The sequence below is a fragment of the Pogona vitticeps genome, chromosome 4, assembly GCF_051106095.1.
Source record: "Pogona vitticeps strain Pit_001003342236 chromosome 4, PviZW2.1, whole genome shotgun sequence".
NCBI classification, from domain to species: Eukaryota; Metazoa; Chordata; class Lepidosauria; order Squamata; family Agamidae; genus Pogona; species Pogona vitticeps.
The window spans coordinates 240,900,997-240,922,500 of NC_135786.1; the positions used below are offsets into that span (position 1 = coordinate 240,900,997).

At 45.0% G+C, this 21,504-nt stretch overlaps 2 protein-coding genes across 4 annotated transcripts in view; one reads left to right on the forward strand and one right to left on the reverse strand.

Moving 5' to 3' along the window:
• The window catches only part of MAPK15 (mitogen-activated protein kinase 15), a 28,356-nt gene extending 12,890 nt beyond the window's left edge, over positions 1-15,466 (forward strand). For 2 of the 3 annotated variants that reach the window (XM_072999576.2, XM_078392090.1), the window contains 6 exons: positions 839-976; positions 5,713-5,818; positions 8,005-8,257; positions 12,573-12,727; positions 14,272-14,412; positions 14,747-15,466. In XM_072999576.2, the coding sequence (XP_072855677.2) occupies positions 839-976; positions 5,713-5,818; positions 8,005-8,257; positions 12,573-12,727; positions 14,272-14,412; positions 14,747-14,971 (1,018 nt within the window). In that variant the 3' untranslated portion in view covers positions 14,972-15,466. The remainder of the gene's footprint in view (positions 1-838; positions 977-5,712; positions 5,819-8,004; positions 8,258-12,572; positions 12,728-14,271; positions 14,413-14,746) is intronic. The other variant, XM_078392091.1, reaches the window with a different exon arrangement.
• A 397-nt stretch (positions 15,467-15,863) lies between these two features.
• CCDC166 (coiled-coil domain containing 166) overlaps positions 15,864-21,504 on the reverse strand; it is a 5,762-nt gene continuing 121 nt past the window's right edge. The window contains exon 1 of the mRNA XM_078392099.1: positions 15,864-21,504. This exon is cut by the window's right edge and continues 121 nt beyond it. Within this exon, the coding sequence (XP_078248225.1) occupies positions 17,138-18,199 (1,062 nt within the window). The 5' untranslated portion in view covers positions 18,200-21,504 and the 3' untranslated portion in view covers positions 15,864-17,137.

Consider the following 21,504-nt stretch of genomic DNA (forward strand, 5'->3'; position numbering starts at 1 on the left):
GTACCTCAGCCTAGAAAAATCTTTTCTGTTAAACCATCATTAACTATTACTTCTGAAGTATTATCTGAGTATAATTGATCTATAACCCCTCTAAACTTTTTACCAAATCCCCAACCCCTTATAAGAAGTTTTAGTGTTGGCCATTCAACACAATCAAAAGCTTTAAATATATCCAATGATAAAATCATTGCTTTTATTTTTTCTTTTTCTATTTCATATGTAACGTTTAAAACTCGTCTAGTTAAATTATCCATTTGTCTATCCTTAATAAAACCACATTGGTCTATTTGCCAATATAGCTGTAAAAATCTTAGCATCTTGGTTTATTAAAAATATGAGTCTATAGGATCCCAAATCTGTTTGATCCTTATTGGGTTTTAAAATAAGAATTGTTAATGTATGTTTCCATTCATCGACTTCTGTTTGGCTTGTTATGTTCTGGGCTGCCAAGTCCTTTATGACTTGCAGTGACTCTGATGAGGTTTTCATGGTTCCCACTGCCATGTTGAATTTCCAGGGCCAAGTGTAGAGTTGAACTCAGATCTGAACTGCTATAAGAGGGGCGGGGTAAAAATCGAATAAATAAATAAAATAAAATAAAATAATCCCCAAGAGGGTATCTCAGGCAGTGTCACAGGTGCTGGGCAGCAGAGTTGGCTGCAGTGTATGGATTTATTTTATTTATTTTATTTATTTTATTTAATTTATATCCCGCCTATCTAGTCGCGGTGGACTACTCTAGGCGGCCAACAACAAAGATAAAATACAATAAAATAAAACAACAAATTACAAAACAATTAAAGTAAAGAAACAATAAGTGTCGGGATATCTTCTGCAGGCAGCAGATGACTTTTGAAGATCTTTTACCATCGTCAACACCTCCACAGGCCCTGGACCTCCTGAAACAGCTGTTGGTATTTAATCCTGAGAAGCGCCTAACTGCTGAAGAGGCTCTGGAGCATCCCTACGTGCAAAGGTGAGAGGATCGAAAAGGTGGCTCTCCACTAGCTGCATGGCCGGATGAGGAGGCTACGGTAGGTGGGATACATATTTTAGCTTGTGTGATGATGACACCAGTTTCCCAAGGCATTAAGAACTTGGGCAGGCTTGTCTGCGTCATTTTGTTGTTTGGTTGTTAAGTTGTGTCCAACTCTTCGTGACCCCATGGACCAGAGCACGCCAGGCCCTCCTTTCTTCAACTGCCTCCCAGAGTTGGGTCAAAATAATGTTGGTCGCTTCGATGACACTATCCAACCATCTCATCCTCTGTCATCCCCTTCTCCTCTTGCCTTCACACTTTCCCAACAAATTTTTCTGTTTGATGATGATGATAATGATGTAAGTAGGCAAGGCTCCAACAGATGTAAGAACAGAAGTTTCTGTGGTTTGGGGGTGCACTAACTTTTTACATGTGCACACAACGATAGAGACAAATACATGGAGACAAGCATTCACATAGAGAGCCTTTGGCCCGTGCTTAGCCAGAGAACATGTAACACTTAAGTTCTGTCCTCAACATGAACAGATGGAAATTACACCTAGACTAATTTGCAAGTGCCTTAGCTATCTAAATGGCAAAAGCAACCATGACCTCTTCAGATTTCCCACTCTTTCTGATTCAAATCTCTTAGAGCTATGCTCTTTCTTGTTGTTGTTGTTGTTCAGTTGTTAAGTCGTGTCCGACTCTTCATGACCCCATGGACCAGAGCACACAAGGCCCTCCTATCTTCCACTGCCTACCAGAGTTGGGTCAAATTCATGTTGGTAGCTTCGATGACACTGTCTGTCCATGTCGTCCTCTGTCGTCCTCTTCTCCTCTTGCCCTCACACTTCCCCAACATCAGGGTCTTTTCCAGGGAGTCTTCTCTTCTCATGAGATGGCCAAAGGATTGGAGCCTCAGCTTCAGGATCTGTCCTTCCAGTGAGCACTCAGGGTTGATTTCCTTCAGAATGGATAGGTTTGTTCTCCTTGCAGTCCAGGGGACTCTCACGAGTCTCCTCCAGCACCACAATTTAAAAGCATTAATACTTTGGCAGTCAGCCTTCTTTAATGATCCAGCTCTCACTTCCATACATCACTACTGGAAAAACCATAGCTTTGACTCTGCAGACCGTTGTCGGCAAGGTGATGTCTCTGCTTTTTAAGATGCTGTCTAGGTTTGCCATCACATTCCTCCCCAGAAGCAGGCGTCTTTTAATTTTGTGGCTGCTGTCTCCATCTGCAGTGATCATGGAGCCCAAGAAAGTAATATCTGTCACTGCCTCCATATCTTCCCCTTCTATTTACCAGGAGGTGATGGGACCAGTGGCCATGATCTTAGTTTTTTTGATGTTGAGCTTCAGACCATTTTTTTGCTCCCCTCTTTCACCCTCATTAAGCAATTCCTCCTCATGGTTGTTGTGGGTTTTTCGGGCTTCTTGGCCGTGTTCTGAAAGTGGTTCTTCCTAACGTTTCGCCAGTCTCTGTGGCCGGCATCTTCAGAGGACAGCAAACTGTCCTCTGAAGATGCTGGCCACAGAGACTGGCGAAACGTTAGGAAGAACCACTTTCAGAACACGGCCAAGAAGCCCGAAAAACCCACAACAACCATTAGATCCCGGCCGTGAAAGCCTTCGCGAATACAATTCCTCCTCACTTTCTGCCATCAGAGTGGTATCATCTGCCTATCTGAGGTTGTTGATATTTCTTCCGGCAATCTTAATTCTGGCTTGGGATTCCTCCAGTCCTGCCTTTCCCATGAAGTATTCTGCATATAAGTTAAATAAGCAGGAAGACAATATACAGCCTTGTCGTACTCCTTTCCGAATTTTGAATCAATCAGTTGTCCCATATCTAGTTCTAACTGTTGCTTCCTGTCCCACATATAGATTTCTCAGGAGAGAGATAAGGTGGTCAGGCACTCCCATTTCTTTAAGAACTTGCCATAGTTTGTTGTGGTCCACACAGTCAAAGGCTTTTGCATAGTCAATGAAGCAGAAGTAGACATTTCTCTGGAACTCTCCGGCTTTCTCCATAATCCAGCACATGTTAGCAATTTGGTCTCTAGTTCCTCTGCCCCTTCGAAATCCAGTTTGTATTTTTGGGAGTTCTCAGTCCACATACTGCTGAAGCCTACCTTGTAGGAATTTTAACATAACCTTGCTAGCATGTGAAATGAGTGCAATTGTACGGTAGTTGGAACATTCTTTGGCACTGCCCTTCTTTGGGATTGGGATGTAGACTGATCTTTTCCAATCCTCTGGCCACTGCTGAGTTTTCCAAATTTGCTGGCATATTGAGTGTAGCACCTTAACAGCATCATCTTTTAAGAATTTAAATAGTTCGACTGGAATGCCATCACCTCCACTGACCTTGTTGTTAGCCATGCTTTCTAAGGCCCACTTGACTTCACTCTCCAGGATGTCTGAGTCATAGAATCATATAATTATGAAGTTGGAAGGGGCCTATGAGGCCGTCAAGTCCAACCCCCTGCCCAAATCATGAATCCAAATCAAAGGATATCTAACAGGTGGTTGTCTGAATTTCTCTTGAATGCCTATGGTGTTGGAGCACTGCTCACCACCTTTCAAGGTCATGGATTCTACAGTTATACTGCTTTAACAGTTAGGATGTTTTTGCTGCTATTCAACCGAAATTTGGCTTCCTTAACTTGAGCCTGATGTACGTCCTGCACTCTGGGATGATTGAGAACAGATCCTGCCCCTCCTCTGTGTGAAAGAGTATTTGTATACTTTCAAGTATTTGTTGGCTTCTAGTTATTACTGCATTGTTTTCTAGGTGCTTGCATAGTGACTGTGACAAACCCAGACCTACTGGGATATGCCACAGTTTCACTAAGCTGCCACCAACCATTCCCTATAAGAAGTCACACAGACCAGGGATGGATTTTCAACAAATAAAAGAACAAGGTTTATTTAAACAACACACAGGGAAAATAAAAGGATCAAGTGAATAAGATACAGTAACGTGGCTTAGTCTCAATCATACATCCACACAGTTTGGTTCACACAGAACACTTAACTTGAAGCACAGACCCTGAACCTATCAGTTCTGGCTAACCATACAGACACCTGAACCTATCAGGTTGGTACTGACTGACACACAGTAGTACCCTGTCTGACACACAGACTCCCACTCAAGCTTCTTCTCTCAGCTCTTCTCCCAGCTTCTCTCTTCTCCACACACGCTCCACATATATATACAGTACAGCCCCTCCTCCTGATGTCCCGCCTTCCACTCCCCATAGGATGGAACTTTCCCTCCAAACCCATGACAGACAGGTAACATCAGTGCTGTATGTAACAGTGACCATTATCTGTTCCCAAATTTTCCCTGGGACTGATGTCAGGCTGACTGGTCTGTAGTTCCCAGGTTCCTCCTTTTTGCCCTTTTGTAGATAGGGTCAACATTAGCCCTCCTCCAATCTTCTGGCATCTCATCCATTTCCCATGATTTCAAGAAAATATGGACAGAGAGTTCTTCAGCAGTTTCTTCGATAATCTTGGATGCAGTTCATCCGGCCCTGGAGATTTGAACTCATTCAAGATAATAAGGTATTTGTTGACTATTTGTTTATCAATCTCCAGCTGCAATCTTGGCCCCTTCACCTGCGCTTCACATTTGCCTGCAGGTTCATAGTCTGTCCTTTGGGAAAAAAACTGAGCTAAAATAGGAACTGAGCACTTCTGCCCACATCTGTTATCATTTTTCTCAGCTTTTGCCCTCCTAATGCCATTTCTGCAGTTCCTTGCTACTTGTCTGTACTCTTCTTTTGTAGCCTGGCCTTCCTTCCACAACATGTGTCTTTTGTTTGTTTGTGTGTTTGTTTGTTTGTTCATTCGTTCGTTCGTTCATTCGTTTTTGTTTTCAGGTCCTCTCTGATCTTTTTGTGAAGACCCGCTGGCCTTTTTTGCTATCTCCCAGCCTTTTTTCCTTTTTGGAATTGTTTGTAGTTGTGCCTTTACAACTTCCTTTTTAAAGAAACTTCCACCCTTCTTGGACTCCTTTTGTTGTTACCTTCCTTATCATTATGCTGAGTTTATTAAAATTGGCTTTTTAAAAATCCAGCATATATGTGTGGCTACACTCTGCCTTGGTTTCCTTTGGAATAAAGCATTCTAGTAGAACATAGTCACTCTCACCCAGAGTTCCCATTATGGTCACTTCATCCACCAAATTGGTTAGGATCAAGTCAAGGATTGATAGTTCTTTAGTTTCTTTTTCCACTTTTTGTATGAGGAAATTATCAGCTATACAAGCTAGGAATTTCTTGGAAGGGCCATACTTGGCAGAATTTGCCTCCTAACAGATATCAGGATAAAATTTCCCAGCACCACTACATTGTGTCTCTTTGAAATCCTTGCTGTTTGTTTTTCAAAACTTTCATCTGCATTATCTCCTTAGACTCCAACTACCATGCTCCTTTATTTCTCCCTTGCCCCTACTACATTGATCTAGATGATCTCAATGGGACAGCCTGTCTCCACCTCCTGCATTTCTGTGCAGGAACATGTATTTTTGACATATACAACAATACTTTTGCAACTCCACCTCCCTTTCTATTCTTTCTGTGCTTGAGTCCTTGTGCTTCCCAGCTAAATTTTTGCCCTGGTTGATATATGGATAGCACCCGGTTTCCTGGCCATTTTCTCTCTCTCTCTCTCTCCCTCCCCCCAAGAGTACCAGCTTATGACCAGACCTTTTCTCGCCAGGTTCCATTGTCCTTCGAAAGAACCTGCGCTTGATCACAGTGTGGTCCTTCCCCTGGATGACGATGTGCAGCTCTCCGTGGCTGAGTATCGCAACAAACTGTATGAGGTAACTCTCTCCCCTCCCTTAAGACCATGCACATCAAGGAGATCCTTAATCCCAAGACCCTTCACCAGATTCCCCCTGCCCCCGCCCCACTGCATCCTGAGATTTGGGATTTGTAATAATGTGTTGCTAATTCTCCCTTGCCTCAAGCACTAATACCCAGGGCTTCAACACACATCTTGTGCTGCTTTTCTTAGGTGTGCTAAGTACAAGCCATGCAGTACTCTGTAGCTCAGAGGGAAACTGGAGCAGGTTACAGGAAGCCTTAGCAAGTCTGGAGGTGAGGGCAGGCTCTCTCCATGAACCTGCACCAGTCTGTGGACACCCATCATGCCTACGCCTCTCAGATTTGCTGGCAGTCCAGTGCAAAGGCCTTCAAAACCTGGAGGAGACCATCGTTTCAAAGGTTGTAGCCTGCCATCTAAACTCAGTGACGCAGGTTGAGGTCAAAGTGCCTCCAAAACAGGCACATGTGGACCACCTCTTCTTGAAGAGTTGCAGCTTCTCATTAATGAGAACTAAGCTAAAATGGCAGTGGTCAACTGTTGTATTAATTCAACTCTTAATTTCAGTTGACTTGTCAAAAGCCAGTTAAATGTCAGCATTTTCTGCACTGAAGATTTCTGCAATCAGCCTCACTAATATGGATGGTGATGATGATCCTTAAGAAGAGGCTGTGGGCTTTCCAGTGATGGATGCCACTAACTGTATTCGTGGCCCCAGTCTTCAGTTTACCCCACATAAAAACCTGGCTGTTTCATTTTCCCTTTCTTGGATGCAGAGTTAATCTGGGGAGAGCCCCCACCCCACTAATGGAACAGTGACTGTAGGAAAGGGTTGTTAGCTTGGCATATGAAAGGTTGCCCCAGATTCTGTCTGTGGCAGCAGCTGTAGGTCAGGCTGGGATAGACCCACCCACCCACCCCCGCCTGCCTGTCTGCCTGCCTGCCCTCCCGTGCAGTGTTTCTCCTATCTGGGTATGCTTTTCAGTGTTTTTGTTTTTAATCATAACTCAGTTCCCCAGCTGGCATGACTACAGACCAGCTGGGAGAATTTAGAAGTTGTACTCCAGAAAACAAATATGGCAAAGCTTTAGCAATGTGGTGCTAGAAGGACCCTCTTTTAATGGTGTTCATCAACCATAGGTCTTCATATGCCTTCTCAGTAGTCTCTGAAGGCATTTGTAGCTAAGACCTGGACTGTCCTGGTTCACATGCATCCTCACAGCTTGATTTAATGCTTTGTGCTGAAAGTGATGCAAGATAGTTTATTTACTTTTAGACCAGATTACCACCACCTACGTGTATTGGCTGTCTTCCTTCCAAAGCAGAAAACTGTGCTGGCAAAGGATAGCCTGACAAGGTGAAGAGTCAAGTGGTCAGTTCCTCCAGTAGAGTGTTTAACCATTAGTGAGGCTGCCTGCCAGGAGAGAGGAAAACCTAGGTGAGGCTTTGGCGGGAAATGGCCAGAGAAGGAGCAAGTCTTGATGGCATTCCAGAAGGTTTGTTGGACATCAGAGCCACAACCATCTGGTTCAGGAGTAATTGGCCATATGATGCCACAGAAACTGGTTGGAACAATCCATCAAGGCCCAGGGAAATGGGAGAAAGGGTTAGCATCACTGAGGTGCTATGCTGGTTGTCACATGACTTACACTGGCATAGGAAAGAAAGGGGGTCTGGCTTGAGTCTTGAAGAGCTGAGGCAATGTACCTTCTAATTTTCATCCCTGCTGGGCAGGGCTCCTGCCTTTCTCGCCTGTGACTTCACCTCTTCAGGCATGCGTGACTCTGAGCACCCCCCCCCCAAGCATAGGTTTCTGTTGCAACTGGAACCAAAGGAGTTGAGCACGATCACTGCATGGAAGAATAAGAGAGCTGCGTGGAGGGAGGTGGAGTCACCTGTGCCCAGCCTAGAGTGAACCTTGGGCTGAAGGGAAGATTTGCCCTATGAGTCACTGATGATTGACTGAAATGCAACTGGGTGGAAAAAGAGCTGCATTAAAGCTAAATCCTGTCCCCCCCCCCAAAAAAAATCTTGATTAGAAATGGCTGCCTTTCCTTCTGTGTGCCTCTTGTGCTCAGTATTCCTCCATAACACTCCTGCCCATTCTCTCCTCTTGAAACATCTTTTTTCCCTTGGCTTTTTTGCAATATGTGGAATTCAAGCAGATATTCTTTCTTTCCACAGATGATCTTGGCAAGAAAGGCCAGTAACCAATGTCAGAAGCAACAGCCCCAGAGAGAGGACCTTCAGCTTGGTGGCCCAGAGGGCAGGCCACCTCTTAAAGCCCACTGGGAGGCACGAGGGGGGCCATGTCCCATTCCACCAAAAAGCTCCCCAGGGCTCCTGGGTGCTCAGGGATCCTATGAAGCTGCCCAGCGAAAAGCAGATGAGATAAGAAGCCTCTGCCCAAGGCCAAAGATCTGTTCCACCTCCCAGAGTATGTGCTGCCTCCCAGTATGTGAAATCTTTGGGGTGAAGGGGAGGAAGGGGAAACACACGGTCTCCTGTGACCTTTGCCTACCACTATTTTCTCTTGCATGTGAGGTGAGAAGCTGTCGCAACCAAAGCCACGCCAGGGTTAAAATCCATGTAGGCTGGACTAGGGAAGTAGCCCCTACTATGCCATATGGAAAGGTTTGAGGGCAGGGGGGTGTTCTGGATACTGCTGCAAGATTTCAGCTGGCCAAAGTCTGGGGAGGTGGGCAATCTGCTTTGCCTAAGACAGGAAAAGGCTCTGTTGAATGAGGAAATATAGAGGCAAATGGTGGCTGAGGAGTTCCCGTAGCCATGGGTATGAGGGGTGCTGGCACAGACTGCCGGGGTCACTATTGCTGGCTTGTGCTCATGCACCGTTTGGCTGCATCTAAGAGAGACAACTGAGCATTCTCCCACTTGCTGTGAGCCCAAGTACTTGTTTAGATATCTTTTCTTATGGCTAGCATGGACATGCTAGCAAAATTGAGAGAGACTTGTTAACACAACCCCAGACCTGTTGGGGTATAGAACTCAGGTTCATTTTTCTTATGCTGAAACACAACTGTCTGGCCATGGTTTTCATTGTGGCCAAGTCTCTAACGTGGCTTGGGTTGTTGGGGCTTTTTGCACACACCAGGCTAGACTTTCCCAAGATGAGCAGTTCCGGCAGCTTTACTTGGCCCTCAATGGAAAAATATTGGAGTTGGTGTTAGGTGATAACAGGCATCACAGAACTCATTGCGGTTCTCCTATTCTTGATTGGTGACTCCTTGGTTGAATTTAGAGTAATCTGGGCTCCTAATCCATGGGTTGCTGGAGTAGGATCCATTCCAGGAGCCTAGTAAAGCCAAATAGTTATCTGAGAGCTCCTAGAAATTTTCCTATTACTCTCATCATCAATCCTGGGATAGAAAGATGGCTGTTGACATTTTCACCCATCTGATCCTGCAGATACAGCCAGTCAAGACACTTCTTGGCACTTGCTTGATGGCTGTTTGATTGGAGCAGCCTGATGACTTGAACAGAAATGTTGGAGAGGGGAGACCATCCTCTCTTGAATTTGGCACACAAACCCATCTATGGCTTGTGGCAGCTTTCCAATGTGGATGGCTGAGCAATTGGGGGAATGGTGAATGCTGCGTTTTGGGCTGAGAGGCTCAGGAGGATTAAAAATGGGAGCCAATGATCCTATATTGCAGAAGCCTCTCTTCATCCCACCAAGAGCTACTTCAGCTGTCTTCTTTCTGGAGCCAATCTGAAATGATTGTCGAGAGTTTGTCAGCCTGTTGGGACTTAGGATCAGAGATGAGGAGGCACTCCTTGTTTGACTTTCTCACCTAGGAATCTACCCAACCATTTTGGGGCCACATACTGCTGAAGCCTACTTTGTAGGGTTTTGAGCATAACCTTGCTAGCATGTGGAGTGCAATTATATGGTAGTTGGAACATTCTTTGGCACTGCCCTTCTTTGGGATTGGGATGTAGACTGATCTTTTCCAATCCTCTGGCCACTGCTGAGTTTTCCAAACTTGCTCGCATATGGAGTGTAGCACCTTAACAGCATCATCTTTTAAAATTTTAAATAGTTCATTTGGAATGCCATCACCTCCACTGGCCTTGTTGTTAGCCATGCTTTCTAGGTCCCACTTCACTCTCCAGGATGTCTGGCTCAAGGTCAGCAACCACACTATCTGGGTGGTCCGGGATATCTAAATCTCCCTGGTATAATTTCTCTGTGTATTCTTGCCACCTCTTCTTGATGTCTTCTGCTTATGTGAAGTCCCTCCCATTTTTGTCTTTTATCATGTCCATCTTTGCGCAAAATGTTCCTCTAATGTCTCCAATTTTCCTGAACAGATCTCTGGTCTTTCCTTTTCTGTTATTTTCCTCTATTTCTTTGCACTGTTCATTTAAGAAGGCCCTCTTGTCTCTCCTTGCTATTCTTTGGAAGTCTGCATTCAGTTTTCTGTAACTTTCCCTATCTCCCTTGCATTTTGTTTCCCTTCTCTTTTCTGCTATTTCTAAGACCTCGTTGGACAGCCACTTTGCTTTCTTGCATTTCCTTTTCTTTGTGATGGTTTTTGTTGCTGCCTCCTGTACAATGTTACGAGCCTCTATCCAAAGTTCTTCAGGCACTCTGTTCACCAAACCTACTTCCTTAAATCTGTTCTTCACTTCCACTGTGTATTCGTAAGGGATGTGGTTTAGGTTATATCTGACTAGCCCAGTGGGTTTTCCAACTTTCTTCAGTTTAAGCTTGAATTTTGCTATGAGAAGCTGGTGATCAGTGCCACAATCAGCTCCAGATCTTGTTTTTGCTGACTGTATAGAGCAGGGGTCAGGAAACTTTTTTACCTTTTACCCCCCAAAAAATTTATATATGCCGACATTACCCCCTTGATTTGAAAGGAAGGAAATCATACATTATTTGAATTCGAAATCTTATTGAATATATTCAAAATTACTGTGAAAGCTTCAACTTGCTTGAAAACTTCAGGTTTTGGAGAAATGATGTTGCTTCATCTTGGATATGAGAGCATCAATATTGGCGCTCTGCTCATCCTCATTACCCCCAGGATTTTCATTTTTACCCCATTTGGGGTAATTTACCCCTGTTCCCTGACCACTGGTATAGAGCTTCTCCATCTTTGGCTGCAGAGAATATAATCAATCTGATTTTGGTATTACCCATCTGGTGATGTCCATGTGTAGAGTTGCCTCTTCTGTTGTTGGATAAGGGTGTTTGTGATGACCAGCTTGTTCTCTTCACAAAACTCTATTAGCCGTTGCCCTGCTTCGTTTTGAACTCCAAGGCCAAACTTCCCTGTTGTTCCTTTTATCTCTTGACTCCCTACTTTAGCATTCCAGTCCCCTAGAATGAGAAGAACATCTTTCTTTGGTGTCAGTTCTAGAAGGTATTGTAAGTCTTCATAGAATTGGTCAATTTCAGCCTCTTCAGCATTGGTGGTTGGTGCATAAACTTGGATTACTGTGATGTTGAAAGGTCTGTTTTGGATTCGTATTGAAGTAATTCATCATTTTTGATATTGTATCCAAGTACAGCTTTTCCCACTCTTTTGTTGCCTATCAGGACTGCTCCATTTCTTCTACGAGATTCTTGTCCACAATAGTAGATATGGTAATCGTCTGAACTGAATTCGCCCATTCCCATCTGTTTTAGTTCACTGACGTCCAGGATGTCAATGTTTATTCTTGCCATCTCATGTTTGACCGCCTCCAGCTTACCAAGGTTCATAGATCTTACATTCAAGGTTCCTATGCAGTATTTTTCTTTGCAGCACTGGAGTTTCCTTTCACTTCCAGGCGCATCCGCAGCTGAACATCCTTTCAGCTTTGGCCCAACCAGTTCATTAGCTTTCCAGCTATTTGGATTTGTCCTCCGCTCTTCCTCAGTAGCGTGTTGGATACCTTCCAACCTGAGGGGCTCATCTTTCAGCATCATATCTTTTAGCCTTTTGTTTCTGTTCATTGAGTTTTCTTGGCAAAGATACTGGAGTAGCTTGCCAGTTCCTGCTCCATGTGGATCGCGTTTAGCCAGAAGTCTCCACTAAGACTTGTCCATCTTGGGTGTCCTTGCATGGCAGAGCCCATAGCTTCTTTGGATGACTCAAGCCCCTTCGCCATGACAAGGCAGCAATCCATGAAGGGGATTTACATGACTCTCCACCCGGAATTCTCATGAAGTCCAGGTGCATTATCTTGCTGCCAGTTAAGACGGTATGCGGTTTTTGGTTTCGCTGAGACTTTTCGTTCTTGCCTTGTTATTGAAGTTCTCTCTCTACCAGGCAGTCAGTGAATCTGAAAAACAGTCTCATGACCTAGCACATTCCAATGCCTTAAAATTATATCGCTTTGAACCTAACAGTCACCATTTTCACTGACTACAAATCCCATTCTCCTTCAGATCATCACAGTAGCCTTTACTGACAGAGTGGCTTCAGCTGCTGACTTTGTCACTTTATCCAGAACAGTCTTTCTTAGCCAATTCTCAGCCGAGGTAGACCAGTCTCTGCTTATGGCTCTGAGGCCCAAAAGCTTTAGTATTGTTTTCTTTCTTTGCTTCCCTGACCACAGGGCCATCAACAGAATGGTTGAAGGGGAGCCCTCCCTTTGGGCGGCTCCCCCTCCCCTGAGTGCCGCTGTTCCCACCTGGAATGCTTGTCACCTTGTCTGGCATTTCCTCAGGGTGTTGCAACTCAGAACTTCTCTTTTGCTGTTCCCACCTTCTCCTTACAGATTATTTTTCTGTTCTACAGACGGCCCAAATCTTGGCGCTAAGACAAGGAACCACTCTGCACCATTCCTTCAGCAACAGCAGCCTGCCTCCCGTCACCAGAAAGTGGGGAAACAGACGGTCTGTATGCAAGCAAGTGGTCTGCCCGCTGCAGGCGGCTTGCACCACCTTTATGGAGTGAGTAATTCTCCTTTCTCAGATTCAGAACAGGAAGGTGGTGGGCAAGAGTTGTCTTGAAATGATAGCACTTTTCAAATTCTTGAAAGATTGTCATACAAAGGCAAGATGGGATCTGTTCTCTGTCATCCTTGAGAATGGGCTCAAGTTACAGAAAGCCAGACTATCAGGGAAACTTTTCTAACTGTTGGAGCTGAACAAAAATGGAACCAAAGGCCTTGGGAGGTAGCAAGTGCTCCAGTGCTGGAGGAATTCAGGAGAAAATTAGAGAATCATCTGTCAGATTTACTTTGACTAGGATTCCTGCAGTGAGCAGGGGGTTGGAGTCGATAGCTTTAGAAGCCCCCATATGAGCCTACCCGGCAGTTAAGATCTAGCCAGGGGGCCCTTTTGAAAGAGCCGTCCCTCAAGGAGGTAAGAGGGATGGCTTGTAGGCAAAGGGCCTTTTCGGCAGCTGCCCCCAGACTATGGAATGCCCTCCCGACTGAAATTCATCTGGCGCCCACGTTGATGACATTTCGGCACCAGGTCAAAACCTTCCTGTTTCAGAAGGCTTTTAATTGAAATAACATCAACTGTGGGTCCTGATGGCAATTTTAATTGTATTTTAATCATTTTATCTTTTATTGTATCTTAATTTAATTTTAATTGTTGTAAGCCGCCCAGAGACCTCTGGGTAGAGTGGGCGGCATATTAATTAATTAATTAATTAATTAATTAATTAATTAATTAATTAATTAATTAATTCTGTAATTCTATGCTATTCCTTCAGTTGTTTTAGCATGACGGAACCTGTTTGCCATCCAGTGGCTTGCATCATTATCATGGGGAAATACTTCAAAGCTTAAAAATATTAAGTATACATAAATTTATATACAGTGGTGCCCCGCATAGCGAGGTTAATCCGTTCCGGATTAACCCTCGCTATGCGGAATCGTCGCTAAACGGGTAGGGAAAACGTATTGAAACGCATTAAACTTAGTTTAATGCGTTCCAATACCTTGCTTACTTACCCGTTCAGCGAGGATTCCCCTTGCCGGCAGCCATTTTCGCGCCCTCGCTAAGCGAGGGCAGGGCGTGAAAACGGCTGCCGGCAGCCATTTCCGGGCTTCCGGCGGCCATTTTGGAGCCGCCGAACAGCTGTTCAGCGGCTCCAAAATGGCCGCCGCAATACCCGATCTTCGCAATGCAGGTTTTCCCCATTGCGAAGATCGGGTATGTTTCCGTATAGCGATCCCGAAAAAGGGATCGCTATACGGAAATATCACTATACGGTGCACTCGCTAAGCGAGGCACCACTGTAATTTAAATAACAGCACCCTGTCGACTGGTCCTTCTAGTCCAAAAGCACCATTGGATAAAGGAAATTCCAGACAAATGCCTGCTCCATTCTTTTCCAATGACGTATAGTTTCCATGGGGTAGAGGTCTTGTTTCGCTACAGCTACTGTTGCTGCTTGCCTGCTCACCTCTCTCTCTCACACTCTTGCTCTTCTCTGTCTGTGGGGGTGGGTGGGCTCAGTGGTGACTTGTAATCTTCTGCAGGGGCCAGATGAGACAGAGGGACAAAGCCAGACTTCACCCAACCTCAGATCTCTCTCATTGTCTGGCCAAGCCCAGGAGGCAGCTCTGAATCACCACCTGATGAGGAAGGACTCCTCCCCCAGCAAGGCAGCCTTTGGGCCTGTGAGTGAAGCTGTTTCTCCATGACGGTTGCATGTCTCAGTTTGATGGGCTGTTGACTGAGCCTGCAGGCATGTCATTGTGGCTCTTACTTAACACCCATCTGGCACCAGTTTTCTTGGATGGGAATGGGCAAGAGAGATGCTGGAGTGGCGAGTTTCAAGAGAAGCATTTCACTGTGGTCTTCAGTGTGTCCCAAGGGTTAGATGGAGAACCAGCAGTCGTTTGGGAAAAGGTGGTCCTCCTTTGCACCAACATGTAGGTAGGTTCCCCCACCTGCTTCCTTGGTTGCTTAACCATCAGCTGTTTCATCCGCATTCCCTGTTTCTTTTTGCAGAAACCCAGGAGCTCCGATTCCCATGGCAGGGAAGTCCATCCTTTTCCAAAACCCAACAGAAAGATGTTCCAGGTTACAGCAAATGTGGGGGCGGCTGGGGACCCCAAAGCCTTCCTGGGCAGTTACTCTCAGTCCTATGGGACCATCTGCAAGTCTGCTTTGCAAAACCTACCTGTGCCAAGTGTTTGCCAGAAGACACTGGCCCCAAGTGTCCAACGGCTGTGATCACCCAGCCTCAGCCTGCTTCCAGAGCCATCGAGGAAGTGTAGAGTATGCCCAGGAACCAAGAGGTGCGGTGGAGCTCTGGCGCTCTCCTGGTGCAAAGGTCTGAACTGGACATTTACTTCCACTAACGTCCAGTGCTGTAAGTGCTGCTGGCTCCATCTTCCTCTGCCAAGGCGTGCTTAACTTATTTGGCCAAGAGCTACAGAAAGGGCTCCATGTAGGAAACCTCCGGAAGCCAGACAAGAGGAGAAGTTGCCGGATGACTTGAGGCTCCTGGCCTGGTTTCATGCCCATCCTTTGTGCGTGGCCCACTTGCTAGGACTCTCTAGATCCCATTCAAGCAGAGCTGCTTGTACAGTCCTGTGCCATGGGTGTTTTCTGTTGCTAATTCCCACATGTATGCTTATTCTTATAAAAGTTTTAAATTAAAGATGAGTTTTCGGGTGGGTAAAATCTAGACAGGAATCACATGGAATAAACGCAGTGAGGATCTGGTTTCTGTGTTTCAAAATATGTTTCCCCCGGGATGGGTGAAGGGATGAACAAACGAAAGAACCGTGCTTTGCTTGAGTCTCTGATACTGCCTTCAGCCCCTCCCCTCCCAATCTGCTACCCACAACCTTTTGGTGCTGGGATTGCTAGAAGTTGATCCTGGTCTCATGGAACTATGGGGTTCTCAGTACCCTTTAAAATCTTAGCATCGTTTTCCATCCGGCACATTGCCAGATATATAGTAGTGGTTCAAAAAGCAGAAACTTCTTCAGACCATTCACATTGTAAACATTGTAGAGCCTCTGTAATATTGCTCAGAAATGCCCATGTCTTGAGGCTGACAGAGGAATGGTTTGCTTACAGTAAGTCATTCTTGTGATTTTAGTGTTGGAGAGAGCTCTCTGCAGGGAAAGGATTCTGCTTCCTTCCACGGCCTGAAGGCTTCCCTGAACGGTGTGGCAGAGGAGCCACCTACCGAGCAGAGGACGAGACACCTCAAGAGGCATGGGTGCTGAGACTGGCCAAAGGCCTCTCGAATCATATTGGACACAGAGCCATTCATGTGCCCTGGGAAGCCTGAAAGCAGCCATGCGGGACCAAACAGTAGAGCATCACTAGGCATGCATCGCTCTGCGCAGGGAGAGCTAGCCTATAGCTGTTCCGGGTGCTACAGGACACCTCTTACCTGGGCATTGAAGAGCAAGGAAACAGGAGTCATGGTTTTGAATGTACAGAACAATGAGCTGGCCTTCAGAAGCCCTGCCTGGAGGCCAGCTCATTGTTTCCACTACTTGGGCATCTTATATCTGCTTTCCTCCTCACTTCACTTTCCTACAGCCTTTAATGTATAGTTCAAAGGAATATCAATTTTTATGGACTGAATAATATGGGAAGGCGTATCTTTTGCTTTGAAAGACCTGAGCAGAGTTGTTAATGATAGGGGTTTTGAAGAGCACAGAGTCATACATGCTATGAGGTTGGGGCATGTTGTCCAAACGTGATGAATTGGTCACTGGGCCCTTCTCAGCTGCAATCATAGATACAGTTAGTCATTAGGGGAAAACATTTGTCCAGTCTTACAGTGGAACTGACTTTTCAGGCAGCATGCACAGATGATTCTGCCAAAAGCCTCTGCCACCCAGTTGTTTTTTTAAACTTTCCCCAAACTAGTTCCCAGGAAAGAGATGCCAGACACATAGCACATAAATTTACTGTATATAATAACCTCTCAATATATATATTCTTAGGGCAACTCTCAACAATAAGAAATGTAACTATCACAAAACAAGCAAACAAAAATGTGGAGTTAATACTGAAAAGTGAAAGGCACTTTGTAGGCATGCAGTCAAGGCATTCTCTACTGAAGTATTTATAAATAATTCTGGAAGCTGAGCTTAGTTTGCAACTTCCCATTAAAGGCTTTTTTGGGGGAAGGTCACCACGTGTCTTCGGTCGTACTGGGTCACTATGGGCTCTGTGGGTGATTGACAGAGGTAGCAGATGTAGTGATGTTACTGTAAGCATTTTTTAACCTTTGGTTCAGGATAATGGGAGTCCTTTGGTTCAGGATAATGGGAGTGCAGTGCACAGATACAAACAGATAAATGCACAGGCGTATGCATATATACTGTACTGTATACCTGTTTGTGCAGTAGGTAGTAATAAAGCCAAGCCTCAGTGACAGCAGCCTTCCTTCTCCCTTCTTATCCCAAGGGAGGAGGTACCATAGATCTGAGCAGCTGAGTCAGAATTTTTGCCCTTCAGAGCATCTGTGGTGGTGGTACCCCTTGTTGGGCAGCTCTGAGCTGGTATTTGTGCAATTGTGACCTGAGGGCTGATCAGCCTACTTCGAGCTGATGGGCTGCATCTGAAGGGACTGCCAAGAGTGATGATGGGTCGAGCCCCTTCATGCCTTAGCCAGCTGCGTGTGCGAACAAGATCTTGCCTGTATTGATGCTCTTGGAGGAGTTGGTGCTGCTGTTCTCTCAGCTGAAACAGGAAGGCCTTCAGCACTTGGGCTTGTTTGATGAGGCCTAGGAGGTTGTGGTTTAGCCGCCGATTGTCGGCCTTCACCTGCTTAGTATGCTGTATTAGACTGCGCACTGCTTCCTTCTCGGCCAGTTTGGCCAGAGATTGGAGTTTCTGCTGAGACTCCATCTCGTACTCTGCTGTCAGTTGGAGGAATTCGCTCTTCACTTTGTGCATGTGTTCTGTGTGCTGGACTTTCATGACCAAAAGCTCCTTCTCCAACTCCCGGATCCGTTTCAGCTGCTCTGTTTGCAATTCCTGCCAGAGATGTAAGGCTTCACATTCCTTGTTAATGAGGGAGAGCTGGGTTTCCATTTCCATCAGTTCATGCCTCACTTCTTTCTCCTTTTCTGTGTATTGGGAAATTAGCTCTTCCTTCTGCTTTCTGATCTCTGCAAGATCTGCGCGATTCTGATCATTCAGAGAAATGATAGCATTCTGGCATCGTATGGTGCGCCGGGTTAAGTAGGAGAGGTAGACTTTGCTGGTGTCTCGGATTTGCTGGGCTTCCTTATCCAAGAAATTATTTTCCCATTGGAAATGCTGCACACGCTCTGTATATGTTCTGACATGCTCTGTTAGGATGGCATATTCTTTTTGCAGGTACTTTTCTTTCTCACTGACATAGGGCAAAGTACTTATTAGTCCTTTAGCTGCATTTTTGGCCTTGCCTTTCTTGCCTTTTGGCTTTTTTCCCTTTGGTGCCATCTTGTTCCACTTGGAGGGACTTCAGGTGCTGTTGAGAAAAAGAATATGAATAAGAGTAACAGCAACGAAATCACAATACACCCGCTGCAGAAGACTGCTGTACAACACAGATTTTAAGGAAATCCCTTTTAATATTCTAAATCCTTGAGAATGGCCCAATATCAAGGACCTTAACTGAGGCAACATTTGGTGTTTTGCGGGAATAACAACAATAACAGCAAAGACACAAGGACAAGGAATACATCAGAAAACAGTAGGGCACAAGTAATAGAAGAAGGCAGATAATGAAGAGCCTGTTCTTTAATATTAATGACTGTCAAGATCTAGAAGAACTGGGAAAGAGGCAAAAGCTGAATGCAACTTATACAGCTATGATGAACAAGCAACCCCAAAAATAGAGTATAAAAATTACAAAGTACAAAACATTAAGGCAAGAAATTATGTGAATATGGAAGCAAGATCTGGCCATCTTGCTCCCCATATTACTTTCTTCAACCAAAGTTCTTCCTAAAGCTTTGTTTACCAATTTACAACAATGGCACAACTTTGGGTGGCCCCTTGAGTCCTCCGTTATAGGTTCCACAGAGAGTGGCCTGTTTCCCCCAATGCTTTTTCACATCTACCGTATTTTTCTGCGTATAAGAAGCCACTATGTATAAAACAATCCCCCCCAATTTTCTAACCCAAAATTTATAAATCAATATTTTAAACATTAGAAAGGAACACATATTTATTTAGTAATTAGGCAACATTTACATGCCAATAATATATTATGCATCACCCTTACTGGTCACTGTTGCACTGCCTACACTAGTGATGGATGAGCCCAAGTGCCCAAACTGAAAAAAAAAAAAAAAAACACAACAACCTGGCAGATTGAAAAGCTGAGCACACTCACCAACCTGAGTTTTCTTGCTGCCTTTCTGAGTTCACTGAATTCACTGAGCTCACTCTTTCTTGGCAAAAGCTGGAGACCACACTCCCTAGAAGGTGGCAGGTAAGAGACAGTTGTTTTCCCACCACTGGCATCTTTGAAGCTGTGTGTTTCCATGGCAACAGAATGCCTAAGAATTGATGAGGCTCCAATACTTTGGCCATCTCATGAGAAGAGAAGACTCACTGGAAAAGACCCTGATGTTTATTTATTTATTTAACTTTTATGCCACCCATATTACCCAAAGGTCTCTGGGCGGCTTACAAAATTTAAAATAAAATAAAAAGACAAAACAATTAAAATGTTGGGAAAGTCCACACACACAGACACACACACAGACACACACAGAGACACGGGCAATTCTGGGACTTCTGGGAGTTGCAGTCCAACAGCAACTGGCTTATCCAAACAATAGACGGGTAGCGGTGTTCATACATAAGAGAGAGTCCTCACAACAACCCTGTGAGGTGGCAGGATAGAGAGAGAGTGACTGATGGAATCATAGATTCACAGAATCACGGAGTTGGAAGGGGCCTATAAAGCCATCCAGTCCAACCCCCTGCTCCGTGGTTTCCAACGAGAGGGCTTGGGAAGATTAATTTTGACTGCCACTTTCCAACTCCCCCAGTCCAGGAGATTTCAGGTGCTGTGACCCCCCAAAAATGAATCTTCTCAAGTTCTGCACAAGTTGCTAATAAGGGCTGCGGAACAGAAGAACCCGCCAAGATCAAACAGAACGTAGCGGCAGAGTCCAACCTGCTTTGCATGCAAACAGTCCGTAGCTGTTAGCTTTATGGCCAGGCAGAGCTCCAAAACGCCAATAAAGCCCTAGAGAAAAACCTTGTCCAAAATCCTGAAGAGTCACCTGCTGCCAGTCAGTGACAATAATATTTATTTATTTAAACATTTTAACACATCCCTTTCTCCTTTAAAAGGACCCAAGTCGCTTACTTGCACCATCAAAGAGAACATTTAAAAGCCAAACAAAAAAGGATACAAATATTGTAAAAGAATTAAATAAATATTATATTAAAACAGTAAATAAGATTGATATTAAAACACATTTAAAAGCAACAAGGCACAACAATTAATTTTTAAAAACCCATTTAGGCAGCCAGCCATTAAGGGAAAGGCTGCCTGAAGAGAAAGTTCTTCCCCTGCTTGCAGAAGGAGAGCCGAGATGGGACCAGCCAGGCCTCCAGTGGGAGGGAGTTCCAGAGTCTGAGGGCAACCACAGGAAAGGCCTTCTCCCCAAGCGTCCCTGTGCGGGGGGTGGGACCAAGAGAAAGGCCTCCTCTGAGGATCGTAACACCCAGGCAAGCCCATCAAGGGAGATGCGACCCTTGAGATAGCTGGCCCAGTGACTGGAAGAACTGATCTACCTTCATTCTGTTCAAATCTGCTAGTTTAGCACACTAAAAAGGTTTGGATTCTTCCCATGTGCAACAGCATGAACTCCGAGGGCCACTCCAGGATAGGGGTGGGAGGCACCCATGCCTGGCAATCTGCTGCTGCCCGCCAGAGTAGGGAACACTGATCTAGATGGACCAATGATCCATTGTTGTGGCAAGGCAGCTTGGTTGCCAAATTATCTTGGCAAAAACTCCATAAAGTAGGCCAGCCTAAAGTAGCTCAAGGCCACCCCATTGACCTTCTCCCTTCACCAAGTGAGGTGTGGACCTTGGGTTTTAAGTCCGAAACTCTAGCCCAGAAATGGGCAACTTCAGCAAACCTGGGGTATGGGGGGGGGCAATTTTTGTACCTTCGGAATCCTCTTGGGGTTACAGAAGCAGCCGAGAAACGTGTGAGCAAAGATAGAGCCATGGCATTCTGAAAGGAGGGGCAGGGAAATTGTGGGTGTTCTCTTTCGGTGTTTGATGAGGGCTTTCTTGGCTCCATGACCCTGACTGTGAATCCCCCCCCCCCAAATTTGGAGGCTTGACTGGCACCAACCTTGGCATCTTTCTGGCATAAGGTCAAAATATATGGCTGTTTATTAGATCCCTTGGAGGTTGAGGACCTCGGTCTGCACAGGTTTTAATATACAGTAGTTCATATTTTAATTCTGTGTGTTTTAAAACTACTTGATTTAAAATTGTTTAAAGATTTTGTGTTTTGAAAAAGTTTTGTACATCTCTGTAACTTGCCCCACCAGATCTTGTTAGATAGACAGACAGACAGACAGACAGACAGACAGACAGACAGACAGACAGACAGATAGATAGATAGATAGATAGATAGATAGATAGAGAGATAGAGAGATAGAGAGATAGAGAGATAGAGAGATAGAGAGATAGAGAGAGAGATAGATAGAGTATATAAAATGTAGTGTCTTGCTTCCACAGCGTTTCAGGAACATTAATTTGGATTT